The sequence below is a fragment of the Thermobia domestica genome, chromosome 9, assembly GCF_964235325.1.
Source record: "Thermobia domestica chromosome 9, izTheDome1.hap1.1, whole genome shotgun sequence".
NCBI classification, from domain to species: Eukaryota; Metazoa; Arthropoda; class Insecta; order Zygentoma; family Lepismatidae; genus Thermobia; species Thermobia domestica.
Window position 1 is genome coordinate 159585664 of NC_137462.1, and position 14498 is coordinate 159600161.

Below are 14498 nucleotides of genomic sequence, written 5' to 3' on the forward strand. Positions count from 1 at the left end.
GAGTTGTATTGGCTAGATTTTATTGATTTCTACTTCAAATCTATTTAAATGTCCCGTACTTCGTGAAAATTAAACGTTGTTGTACGTGAAGTCGAAGAGGTTAGCTGAAGATTGTTGTGCATGGAAGCCCCTCAATTTGCAGCAAGTGACCTGCCAATAATGGCAGATTACCTATGATGATGATGATGATGATGATATTGTTGAATTGACTAAAAATATCATTGTAGAATTAAAATTAATTTTTACCGAAAATACACCCAGAAATAAATCAAACGTAGGCTGATATTTCAACAACTTGATGTCATTGTCATCACAGTCGACTTTTTTATAACCTGTAAAGAGGAGGCGAATTTATCCCATTGGCATCATATGTCTAGAGTAGCAAGTATTATGAGAAGGCGAGAGCATCTGTATATGGAAGTTGTTTTTCTTGCTTCTTTTTTAACTGTTTTTTTCTTCTAAAGATTAGTTTGTGTAGATTTTACGTACAAAAACGTCACAAATGTCACAAATTCACAACTTCTAGACAAGTGCTTTTTTTAAAACTGTGCTCCTTGGACCACAAGTAATCCTCGAGGATTTGCCCGTGTGGTCCTCTTAGATTGAACATTAATAAATAAAGAGACCAGAAAAGATAAAAATTAAATGAATTTCGTATCACACAGTATATTTGAATATCTCAAACAGTTATACAAATAAACTATTGTACAGTCTAATAAATTAGAGATTATACAAGTTTTAATAGCTTACATGAATTTTATTATTATTATTATTATTATTATTATTATTATTATTATTATTATTATTATTATTATTATTATTATTATTATTATTATTATTATTATTGATTGATTGATTGGAATGTCATCAAATAGTATGGCATTATAACTGACGTACTGGCATACTGCTCACCAATAAATCTATAACTTTCTTAGTCATAATAGTCAAGATTTCAAATTTGAAAACCATCGAAAGCTCGATATAGGCCTAGTAAAATTCAAAGAACAATTTTAAGCCATCTCAGAATCTCTGTGAAGGATTAAAGAGAATCACCTTCAAACGGAAGATTTTATAAAGTCAAATAATGTTTAAGCCTATTTTGGATATGTACTGAAGGTTGCGATCGCTTTTCTTTCTTGATGTTAATATTCTATGAAAACAGTTTACGCAGGTGTACGTAATAGCAATAATAATTACGCGTATGCATCAAACGAAGAGTTTTGTAAGCAGCTGACACACACACACAAAGCGAAGATGGAATAATGGGTTGTCCACTAAAGAAGAAGACCCTGAAGTCACAAAAGAGGAAGAAGGGAGAGCGGAACAGGAAGAGCTCAAGGAGATAGGAGGGAACAGAGTACTCCACTCCACAAGACGGATGATTTTGTTACCGCATCACACCATTTCCTCCACTCGCGCGATATCAACAAACAACCACGATATAGGGGAAGAAAGAAAAGAAAGAGTGCTTGCAACACCTGACAGCGTTGCCATAGTATGTTCTTACTTTTTTTTTATCATACAAATTTGTTTTAATTACTACTTCCATTAAGGTCAGAACAAATATTATTGTTCACACAAGGAGCAAATGTCGTGTACATCACAAAATAACTCTACAAGCTACTGTTTTTAAAGAAATCATTTGTAATAGTAAATATAAATTTCATTGTAATTGAAGGTAATCTTAGTGTATAGCAGCGGTGGCGTAGTCTGTGAGGCGTTCGGGTTCGATCTCTGATGGACGCAGAAACTTTGGGCTCTGGGGTTCACCCAGCCTTTGTAAATGCATGCCTAGAGAAACCTAGGATTTAAAGGGGTTCTAAGAGTACTGCTGATTACATTACGTGTGCTGAAGTCTAAAAAGGGTGACGCCGACCGTCTGCATGGTCCGTGGGCTGCTTTTAAACTGTTCCGAACAGGGAGCACATTTTACATTTTATTATCGTAGTGTCCATCACTGTGTCAAGATAAAGAAGCTCATAACGCCAGGAATCGACACCGATGTCTTTCAACTACCTGGGTTCAATTCCCGGCGGGAAGTCATGCGGTTCGGATCTCATGTTAAGCTGTAGATCCATGTCTCATACAGCCTCGCTGCTGAGAGGAACGCTAAACCCAAAATCATATCACATCTTTCAATTACAATGTTTGTTGCTATAGGCTATCACCTTATTTGATATACGTGTATTAAGCGTTGCCCTTGAACAAAATTTTTTCATATTTTCCGTATTATCAGAACCTTGAAAATAAATACACACATATACACACCGTACATTCAACACCAGTTTTTACCGCTCTGCCTTGATAGTTCAATGTTCCTTTAACTTCTTACTTATTGTCAAATACCAACTGATTTCAGCTTGAGAATTAATTGTCAATGTATTTATTTAGTGTTTCATGCTCTCTCGGTTACAGACTAATAGGTTTAACGTGGAATACGAGATACAAAGTTAACACTGGGAATCAAACCGGGTGTTTCGCAAGTGAAAGTCAAGAATTACGTAGTCATGAGGCTACTATGAGAATTAGCCAGCTTATGTCTAAAGATTGGCACCAAAATACCATATATTACTGAATCTAAGACGACTCCGAATCCTAGACGACCCTTTTAAACAAAGGATTACAAAAAAATATGTATTTGCAACACACACTGTGTATATTTTCAGAACTTACTATAATACTATACTAGAAATCAAATAAGATAAACAGACCTCCCTTAATCTTTCACACTGGAAGAGTCTACTGAATCCGCAAACGTTCAAGGCTAAAGGGGTAGGCAAGGAAGGGAATGAAATTAGAGCTTAATGGAAGCTCCTGATTCTGTTCAGTAAAGAAAAACTCCGCATCATACGTCACGAAAGCAAGATGACCAATATTTTTGACGCGAAATTGTGACAAGAAAAAATAATCTTAGATTCAAAAATATACGGTGTATTGGGCTGAATTGACTTAGCTTCTCCGTCCGTCATGTTAAGGCTAGAACACTTATGATTGTGGGTTCAAATCATAGTGGGAATAATACACCTCGAATGCAAAAACCTTGTGTTTTGAATCTCGCTAGTTCTATCTTCTGCTGTTAAAAAGGACGCTAAACAAAGACACAAATCTAATCTATGTTAATACATAATTGCTTGCTAAGTAATTTTAAATTAGAGAGAAAAGGGCCTAGATGTTTTGCGGCATCAATTCCATTATTTGTCTAAAGAGAAAACAATTTAGACAGCGAATTTCGAGGATCAATCCTGTGATCTGTCACGATATAACCACTTGTCAGTAGTAATATAAGTTCTCGTAAACGCACTTCCGTTTTAGACGAATGTTACCTGTCGTATAGAATTATTTACAAAAACAGATATAAATAATCATTCAAGTAATGTGCATTCAAACTAACGCATAACTCACTCTTGTTTTACAGTATTCAACATCAATATTTCTTATTTATGTTATTTGGCTTATCTATTATCCAATAATAATGGACATATACTGTATATATAATGATCATTATTATACATTTCGTTAAGGTAACAAAATAGATATGGTTAAAAAACTATTTTTTAAAATCAATGTTAGAACCTTGAGGTAATTCGTTACTCAAAAATAAACATATTGATAAAATAAATGCTCAATAATACAGCCTGTTTGTAACATGAATTATTGGATTTATTTCTGGTAAAATATGTAATTGAACGTTCTCCCCTAATAATATTAAATAGCCAACAAAGGATCAAATGAGAAGTGAAGGTAAATAACAAAGAAGTAGGCTAAATGGTAATGACAAAGTTGTGGAAGATTGAAGTTTATCGAGAAAACTCACCACATAGTGTTCATTTATTCAAACATATAATAGAACTTAGGATCGAACTCGCACTGCTTTCCAACTTAGCCACGACAATCCCCTTGAATTTTTAGCTTCTATTGGAGATCCTGTGTAAGTTCAGGTGATGGATGGTTCACAGTAGTATGATACATTGACTTCCTTTGTTGAGTGTTTTTCTAAGAAATTAATGTGAATTAATAGCAACAGTAATATGTAATAGTAATCTAATTTCAGTAGTAGGAATTAGCACATTTTTTTCATTGTACTGTTGAAAATAATTTGCCAAATATACTCAGCTAATTTTCGTGTTTTCTTTCTTTTCGTTTCAGGCTACTACCAACCGGCTGGTCCGCTGATCCATACCAGTTCAGAACTCTGCCGCAGCAAAGCCCCACCTGTGGAAGGAGAAACAAATAATTCTCCACCTGCACCCCCTTCCCGTCCCGCAGGGGATAATGCGTCGCCGACGTGTTCGGAGGTGGGGACACCTCCTGTTCCCCTTCCACCAAGCCACGTGACTCAGACTGGCTTCCATCGCTATCCACCCACCTACCCGCCAAATTATCCCCCACAATATCACCAATATTACCAACCCCCTCCACCCCCACCTCAGACATCCCATCATCCTTTAGTCCCACAATACCACCCCACTCAAGATCTCTGTTATAGCCCACACTATTCTGGGTACCTCCCAAGCAAGTATACCACGTACCGGCGGGGCTATTATCCACAGCATTACGCGCAAAGCTATTACTCCCAAGACATGTATTCCCAAGCCCCTTTGCCACTGCCAGGACCATCCTATCAACAGGAGAGCTACCCCCCTCCGACAGGACCTCAAGAGCCTTATCATCACCAATACTACCCCGGCTACAGTCCAGGACCTGGCTGTTATCCCCATGCGCCTCCGGGTAGGACTCTTGGTCTCCTAGGTGTGTGTTTAGATCTGCTTCTCATTTATTATTTTATTGTTATTTTAAGTTACGCAGTATTAGATTCACAGGACAGTAACAGTAATTGTTTAACCATGTCTTTCTTATGTATATAATAGTGAGGATGCGAAAGCAATAAAACAGTTTTAAGTCACTATACCCTCTGTGTGCAAATTTTTTTTTTTTTTTTTTTTTTTTTTTTTTTTTTTTTTTTTTTTTTAATACGCGTATTTCGATTGAAAATTAACACTCTTGATCACGAAGAGGAGACAAAGATCATTGGTGTATTTTGGGACGGATATGAGCAATGAAGATTTCAAAACCATTCTATATATTGTCGTCACTCAGATTAGCACTGTCGATTAATCTGACTGACTATTTAATATTGTGCTTATTTTTTAAATGATATGAAATTTATAGTGTTACATCTTACTATTATGTTCTTTAGGCTAAAGGAGACAGATAATTAATGGAAGTGAATGATTTAGAAAAGAAAAGAAAATAGTGGAATGAGACTGTAGTAGGAAAATGGGAGAACTTCAAGGAAACCCATGAACACGGTATTGCTAACCACAAACTATCATGGTCTGCTTATTTATAATGTATAATAATTGTAGGTATTTAATAATGGTTTTCATATTAAATGGTTTTCATATTTTATCTGAATTCCTTTTGTCAGAGTTTTAACTTGTCTTAACGAAAATTACCGGTAATTCGAAAACTAGATTTGATTGATTGATTACGGTTCAATGGGAACGTCAGCAGCTAGGCTGTTTGTTTCCATCACGATAAGATCAATGATCGATACTTGATGTACTTCAAAAATCAGAATTAAACCTCTTAAAGTAAAGTATGAGGTCAAATTTAAAGTTGACAAAGTAAGAGATTAAAGCAAAGCAAAAAGAACTATAAATATTAAAATAGAGGTTGCGAAGATGCTACAAGAATAAACAAAATATAAAATATACATAATAAGAAAATAAGCAAACAAAAGCAACAATAAAAGTAACACATAACAGGAAATATTTAAAAAGGAAAACTTCAAAGTATGTTAATTATTCCACTGGCATGAGTAAAAATAAGAATATGAACACTAAAGACCACATCGCTCTCTAAAATCTAAGATTATTACGCAACCTTAGATGGTTCTGAGACATGGGCGCTCGAAGGGGAGCAGGGGGCTGCCCCCTGGCTCGGAAAATATGACTGTACGACTATAACAAAAACTTAAATCTCTTAAGCCTTTCTTAATACAAATTAAAAATACCAAATGTAATATAGCAACTAGGGAGATGCCCCCCTAGAAAATTTTCTTCGGGCGCCCATGTTCTGAGGTCTGAATATTCATATTCTACAACGAATGTGCCGGATTCCCACTGGGATGATAGAGTCTTCATAATCTGGGCGATTAACGCATTCGAGAACTTGTTGATGCCAGTATTTGATGAAATTGTCTTCATGAAATTAAATTAAATTAAATCAAATCTTTCAGTTTACCATTCCACGACTATGTCCTTTAGGATAAGGGAGTTGAGTTGAGTTTGCGTTTAACGTCCCTTTCAGCAGCGAGACTATATGAAACGGGACATATTGAGTAACGTAGAATCAATCCAAGCCACATGACTTTAGAATAAGGCAGACGGAGAAATTGTCTTCATATTTTATGTGTGTATTTTGTAAATTATGGTTAACTGGTAATGATACCCATATCCATAAATTTCCGAACCAATTTTCATTAAAAATTAGAAAAATAAACGAAGTTATACTCTCACCAAGGAAGTTTAGGTAAACTGTGAATAAAGTTATTGGATAACTATAATTTATACAGTAAAAATAAGCACAATTAGTGGAAACACTAATAATTAACCTTCAACCTAGTTGAACATCGCTTACCTGGATCACAGTGATATATTTTTTCGTGATAAAGGCAGGCGATTTTCAGTCGAAATATTAAAAGAAAATTTACTATGCAATATACAGAGGGTATCGTGAAGTAATTATGTACTTAGGAGAAATGAGTCTCAGATTTATCTGTTATGTTAATGCTTTAAATAAGTATACGAAATAATGTTCACGCGTTTTTATGTAACGTTTGGTTATTTTTAAGTTTTAGGACATTTCTCTAAACGAACTGCCATTTTATGGTAGGCTTTTTTCATATTTATGTAAATGAGCACTTAATACTGCATTTATAAAAATGTCTTAATTGTTTTGATCTCTCGTACCTCTGTTGTATAAAATGTCCTAATTTTTGAAAACGTATAAGTAATGAAATACACCTAGCTTTGAAAAGACTCTGGGTATTTTAAGTAATTTTTCATTACAGTCAGTTTTCAGAAGTTTTAATGTCATTTTATAGAGGTTAATATTCGTATTTTTTTAAGAAAATAAATTCCAGGCATTGGTATTATTTTAGTGCATTATATATATATATATATATATTTGGTCTAGGAATTAATTCGTGCGGTTGGTACGCACACATTGAAGCTGTAGTACAAACACAAAATACATAAATACCTGAAGAAAAATATTGTCCATCGCTAGCCACCACTTTCGCCCATCTGTTAGGCAATGTACGGATTCCGTGGCGAAAGAAGTCCTCATCCTTGGAAGCGATCCAGTCAGAGACCCATGTTTCGATATCTTCTGAAGAAGTAAACCGCTGTCCAATCAAATCGTTGTTCATGCAATCGAACAAGTAGTAGTCCGAAGGAGCAACGTCTGGTGAATACGGCGGGTGGGATAAAACTTCCCATCCGACATTTTCTAAATAGGTTTTGACCGGTTTTGCGACATGTGGGCGAGCGTTATCATGTTGAACAATAAGTTTATCATGTCTGTTCTCCCATTCTGGTCGTGTTCTGGCCAGAGCTTGCTTCAAACGCATTAATTGTCGTCGATAACGTTCTCCATTCATAGTTTCACCCGGTTGCAGCAGCTCATAGTACACCACACCTTTCATATCCCACCATATGCACAGCATAACCTTTGCACAGTGAATATCTCGTTTTGGTTGTGATGGACCTGGTTCACCTGGATTCCCCCAGGCCTTTTTTCGTTTAGGGTTCTCGTAATGGATCCACTTCTCATCACCCGTAATAATTCGATGCAGAAGCCCCTTTCTGCTCTGTCGTTGAAGCAGCAATTCGCAAATGGTTTTTCGTCTTTCAACGTCTCTGTCTTTCAATTCATGTGGAACCCAATGTGACATCTTTTGAATCATTCCCATGGCTTTCAAGCGTTTGGAGACTGTTGTTTGATCAACGCCTAATGCTGCTGCAAGTTGTTCCTGCGTTTGACACGAATCCTGCTTGAGCAATGCTGTCAATTCTTCGTCTTGAAATTTTTTTGGCTGTCCAGCTCGCTCTTGGTCTGCCAAGCCGAAATCACCACTTCCAAACCGTGCAAACCACTTCTGACACGTTCGCTCAGCTAGAGCATGGTCACCATACACTTCCACCAAAATACGATGACTTTCAGTCGCACTTTTCTGCATGTTAAAGTAATGCAGCAGGACACCCCGCAAAAACACTTTATCAGGCACAAATTGCGCCATGTTCACTTAACTACAAACTGGTGTTGTTGACGCTTTAATCCACTGCCCTATACTACGAACGATACGCGATGACAGGGGTTTGCAACACATGTGTGGATACACGGAACTGTGGGACGCTCCGTTCGTTGCGCCATCTCTTGTCCACCCGCACGAATTAATTCCTAGACCAAATATATAGATAGATAGATAGATAGATAGATAATATGAGTTTGCTTTGAGGGCTCATTTTTCGAAAATAGACAATAATAATAATAAACTTGATTTAGCAGATAACTGAATTTCTACTAATGAGGGCGTTTCTCATATGCATCACAAAAACAAGCGAGTTGAGTTCAAAAGTATACTATTAAATGTGTTAATGACCTTAAAGCATTTGACTGAACAATGGGAATTTCAGTTTCTTCAAAGTGCTCAAAAAAAAAAAAAAAAGTGTCAACATTTTGCGTCACATATTTAAGCAAATACATGCAAATAGGATCTCGATTAACTCTCTGTATTAAATAATACGTCCGAAACCTTTTTAGAACGTAATGATGAGACTTTGGATACGTGTTATTTATAAAAGAGAAATATCTTAAAGTAAATGAGTATCGTAAATCGTAATGTTTTGTAGGTATTTATTATTATTATTATTATTATTATTATTATTATTATTATTATTATTATTATTATTATTATTATTATTATTATTATTATTATTATTATTATTATTATTAGATAGGTTAAAATATGGCCAATGCATTGAGCCATTTTTGAATATTCATTTATGAGTATTTCATCTAATACATCTTGCAATGAAGTTTGTTTTGTAGAGTTATATTTTCAAATGTCTTGAAGTTTAATAACTTTAAAAGCATCAAATATGTACATTGATTGCCAGAATTTCATTCTCTCTTGAAGTAAAATCTACATTTACTGATGCAAAACAAGTACTCCCATTAAATAACACTTTTCTTTCAAGAACTGTGTAATAAATCTGAGACTCTTTTCTTCGTTAAAATACGTATTAAAAACAGAAGTTAGTTAAGTTTTAGTTTGCTTATTACTATATTTGATTTTGTCTTGACTTTTTCAGTGTGCATTCAAAATAATAACTTCTAACATTAGATAGAAACAAATGAATTCTATATTTCTAGTGTAAATTTATTCCATATGATTAGTAGTGCAATAATTGGAGTGATCACAAGTATAGTCAACTAATCACTTATGTGATAAAGAGGCGTAAGCGCCAAAATTAAGGTTAGTGTAAAGGGACAAGTTTTGCCGATAGATGGCACTACAGTCTTCGTATCTCTCCCATGTATTTTTTACCTTTCACGAAAATGTACAATTTCTCTTACAAATTTCCACCTAGAGACTTTAAATTTTTAGAGAAGGAACTTCATAACCTATTAAAGGGAACAATCCGTGCCGATTTTTTATTTAGAATTTTCTTCATTGTTGAAACAGTTCTATTGTTAAAGGTTTGGATATCCATTTCAACAATCAAGCCATTTCAACAATGAAGAAAATTCTAAATAAAAAATCGGCACGGATTATTGCCTTCGATGGATTATAAAGTTCCTTTTCTAAAAGTTTGAAGTCTGTAGGTTGAAATTTGTAAGAGAAATCGTGATTTTTTGTGAATGGTAAAAAATACATGGGAAAGATACGAAAACTGGAGCATCATCTATCGGCAAACCTTGTCCCTTTAAACCAACCTTAAGATCATTCATGCACAAACTCTTTTAGATGTGGATCTATTATATGTTTAAGTAATATATCTCTATCTTTTGTAGTTTTTTTTTTCTGGAATTAACATCTTTCAAAGAAAAGCATTAGTTTGGATATAGTAAAATAGTTTTAATATGGTATGATCGTCTGTTAAAATAAACATTTCTGTTGTCTTTTTAAAAAGACAAAAACATCTTATCTCACATCGTTGTAATAAATTTTAACACATACTGTTTCAAAGCTTCTCCATTTTTTTCCTCAGTGTAACTTTTTCAGTTATGATTTCTTAACAGTTATGAGATGTTGATAGGACTTTTCATTCTGAATAGACCCCTTATTCAATGAAAATGTATATTTTAAAATGAAATCTTGTAAAAGGTTATTTCACACTTTCATATTATTGGTGGACAAACTTGATGGAATGTTCTATCTTGAAAAATCATTACAAGATAGAAAAACGTTTCACAAATGTTTGATGTAATGAAAATATTTTGAAACTGTACTGGTAATTATAAATTGTCGTAATAGTAGAAAGTTGTGTCTCAAGCGAAGTTGCAATGTACAGTATGTTAATTATTTTAAAAGATAAACGTGAAAACTATAACACTAACATTCACTTACTTCTTCCAAAAGACATTCTCAACATTTTTTCAAGATGAATATTTTAAGAATTTTGTCCTGTATGACGTGGAAGTATTGAATGTGCTAGTTATCATTGTATGAAATATTTTATTCGAGTTACTGATCCTTCCAGGTCGAAAAATCCAATCAACATGTAACTGAAAAAAGTTACACTCAGGAACAGGCTAGTAGACAAGTGTTGAAACAATGTATGCTATAATTTATTAAACCCGGATTTAATGTAAGATATATTTGTCTTTTTTTAAAAATATATATATATATATATATATATTAAATATGCATCCTACAGCATCCGTCAGTAAGCATTTTCATTGTAATTTATAGTGTATTTATAGTTAATGTAATGGTATAGGCTATAACATAAGCGACGAATTTAATTTAACTAGTATAACTAATTTAACTGCAGTAGATGCCAAGTGAACGTACAGAGAATTCATAATTATTATCTATAACTTATTGTTAGTTATACAACGTAGTATTGATAGTAACAAACTGAGAGAATTTTGTGATTCATCACTGAATGCAGGATATCTTCTAGTAGCAGGCGGAAAGCACAAACTCTTAGGTCGATTAAAAGACTCCACAAGTGATTCAGAGACCAACAGGGGAAAATCTGCGCTAATTAGCAGACTTACGCTAATTATTTTACTTACTTGTAATTATGATTCCTGAAAATCCTTTGCGCTTCGGAGCTTTCGGATCTCCCCCAGAGCCATGTTCACGGAGGATAAAAACAGGACGAAAAACAATAAAATCATCGGCATCAAACTAGCAGACAAGACAGAGTGTTCTTCGCACTGTTCTACCCGGATGATTCCGTTCTTTTTTATTTTCACCGGTGTTTTTATTGTTTTTATTCTATTTTTATCCTTCATGAACAAGGCTCTAAAGGAGAGTCAAAAACTAGGAAGTACAAAAGATTTCAGAAATCACATTTACAGGTAAGTTAAAGTAATTGTTAAAATCCCTGAGCGTGTTAGCATATTGTCTGAAATTGCCCTAACTAATTCGTTTGTACGAAGGTAGAAGGTCATGATCTTTTCAGCAGACTCCAGACATAGGCCCTTCTCGAAGAAGTCTGGAATTACTGGTGAAAATCGAACTCGGGAGTCCGCAAGTAGACAGTACAGTTTCTCCTCTCACTGTTCCACATCGGCACGCTTATATTTGTATTATGGTCTACTATAAATCTTATTTACAGTAGGCAACATTAAGCACATTACATCAAATAACATAATATCTAAAAATCGTCGTATTTACCCAATTCCAACTTTCTGGGTAATCAACCCACTTGTAATAGGAATCAATTGCGAGAGATAGTAGTTATTTACAAAAGGAAATCTTAAACGGAATTTTATATAATTCGACAACAATTAAATGTATCTATATATAATCCATTTAATAAATAAACGAAACAATATTCTAATCAGTAATTAACTGTGGAAGAAAATAACGATTGTAGTCAATAAGCCAAAAATATCTTAAACACTTCAATCTTTAATTTTAAAACGCTAAATAATAATAATTAAAAATACATAAACTTCGGCCAATGCAGATTTCAGAAATAAGACTGTTAAACAACATAAAAGGAAAATTGTTTACAGTATATTCATTTCATTTCCACTTGTTTGATATAAATCCCAATCTTGTTTTATTTCATTTCAGTCCTATAACTATTTGTCTATTCATTCTGTCTTCCTTTTTTTTTCTTTATTATTTTCCTTTAAAATGACCTTTACACAGTATTTCGCATAAATAAAATCACAGTATTTCGCATAAAGATGCTTCTCTCAATCTCTTTCAAATTTCTGCTATCAACAGCATCCATAATCAAAGATTTTAGAGCATCATACATACCTTCATGTACTTGCAAATATTTTGAACTTCAGTCTTTTAAATGTTCCTCTTAATTTAAATGTTCCACACTGGACCTCTAAATTTTTAACTATCAATTATTATCTTAGATGAAACAACCCCATAACCAGCTTTAAAATTGGGAGAACTACTAATAGAGAACAGTGGATCAGCAATATGTTAACAATTATTATTATTATTATTATTATTATTATTATTATTATTATTATTATTATTATTATTATTATTATTATTATTATTATTATTAAGTGTTCTTCCTTTCGGCAGGTTATGGGACTAATAAGGATTTTTTTATTTTATTTTTCAATTTTTAGATTTGGGCCTGGAAATATTTCTTCCATTTTTCTCGATCTTCAGCTTCCTCTTTTAACTCCCAATATTTTCTCTCTTTCAAATCGTCGATAAGCTGTGTTCTTCCTATTCCTCGCTTCCCTATGATGGAATTTCAACTTAGCCTTGAAAATTTAGGAAAACGTAAAGAAATTCAGGGAAGGCTTGCTACGGGTCGGGGAGGAAAGAAAATAAATACAAATTTAATAAATCACAGCATTATTTCGTAATTGACTCTTACTCCACTCTGATCTTGAATTAACAGGAACGTCTTTTGTTGCTGTGTGATAGGATTGGATCATAAATAGTAAAACATATAAGTGTGTATTAATATTGATAACTGATATTTTTACTTCCCTTATATGTTAAATATCTCATTCCATTGTTTATATTCCTCCAACCATAGCAAATCTTGAGAAAGTCACATCGACAAATATTATTTTTTTGTCACTTTCAAACTAAAGGAAGAAAATGTATCTAATGAATATCTTCTTGTGTATATATAAGATAAGTTTTCTAATAATCTTTTTCTTCATTTAATTTGAAGCGATCAAGGTTAATTCTTTTATCGATGTAACTTCCCTCAAGAGCCGCCACTCAGGGGCGTCATTTAGGGGGGCAGGAGGGGGCAATTGCTTCCCCCTCAAGAGTTTGAGGAATACATATACGTTAATAGATTGCTTACTAATATACTAGTACAAAACTTGAAAGTCTTATGTCGGTGGTGCTCTTGCTTCCCCCCCCCCCCAAGCGAAGTCTGAAATGACGCCCCTGCCGCCACTTTCCAAGTATGATAAGCTGAGTAGTCGACACTTCTCTACTCTTACATCCAATTTAAAATACTGAAATCGTTATTAGATATTATTTTCAGCTAGGTGTAATTTTTCAGTTTCTAATGATCGTATTTTAAGCGTGGGTGCTGATAACAACTTACTTTTTCTTCAAACATTTTATTATGAAAGAGTTGCATAATGGTCATTTTATTGAAGCCCTGTTGACCCTTATTATATATGCATAACCTCGTTCTCATTTAGCCTTAACCATATATCAACATTTCGTCTGACCTTTGAAAAGACAAGGTCGTATGGTATATTGTACATAATAATTATGGGATAGCATTCAGTACTTGAAGACTCAAATAAGGAAACACCAATGTCAAAGAACTTCCGCCCAGCTTATGGATATTGTTGAAGTACTAGAACTCCCTAAGTATAATGAAAGTTCATGACATAAAATTTTTGTAAATCACTGCATCAGAATTATTTTGGAGTATTCCTTCTTCGCAGATCTCTCAATTTTTATCGATAATTTAGATGAAACAGCCCCTTAACCAGCTTTAAAATCATAACCAGCTGATAGTATATTCTTGTTCTATACCGATGTCAAAGAACTTCCGCCCAGCTTACGGATATTTTTGAAGTACTAGAACTCCCTAAGTATAATGAAAGTTGATGACATAAAATTTTTGTAAATCACTGCATCAGAATTATTTTGGAGTATTCCTTCACCGCAGATCTCTCAATTTTTATCGATAATTTAGGTGAAACAGCCCCTTAACCAGCTTTAAAATCATAACCAGCTGATAGTATATTCTTGTTCTATACCGATGTTCTTATCGATTAGTTTAGCCTTT

At 33.9% G+C, this 14498-nt stretch overlaps 1 protein-coding gene across 2 annotated transcripts in view; it reads left to right on the forward strand.

Annotated features, from left to right (window-relative positions):
• Positions 1-14498, forward strand: part of LOC145695140 (uncharacterized) — a 235148-nt gene that overhangs the window by 189540 nt on the left and 31110 nt on the right. The window contains exon 2 of one of the 2 annotated variants that reach the window (XM_081772073.1): positions 4147-4749. In XM_081772073.1, coding sequence (XP_081628199.1) covers positions 4147-4749 — 603 coding nt within the window. The remainder of the gene's footprint in view (positions 1-4146; positions 4750-14498) is intronic. The other variant, XM_081772074.1, reaches the window with a different exon arrangement.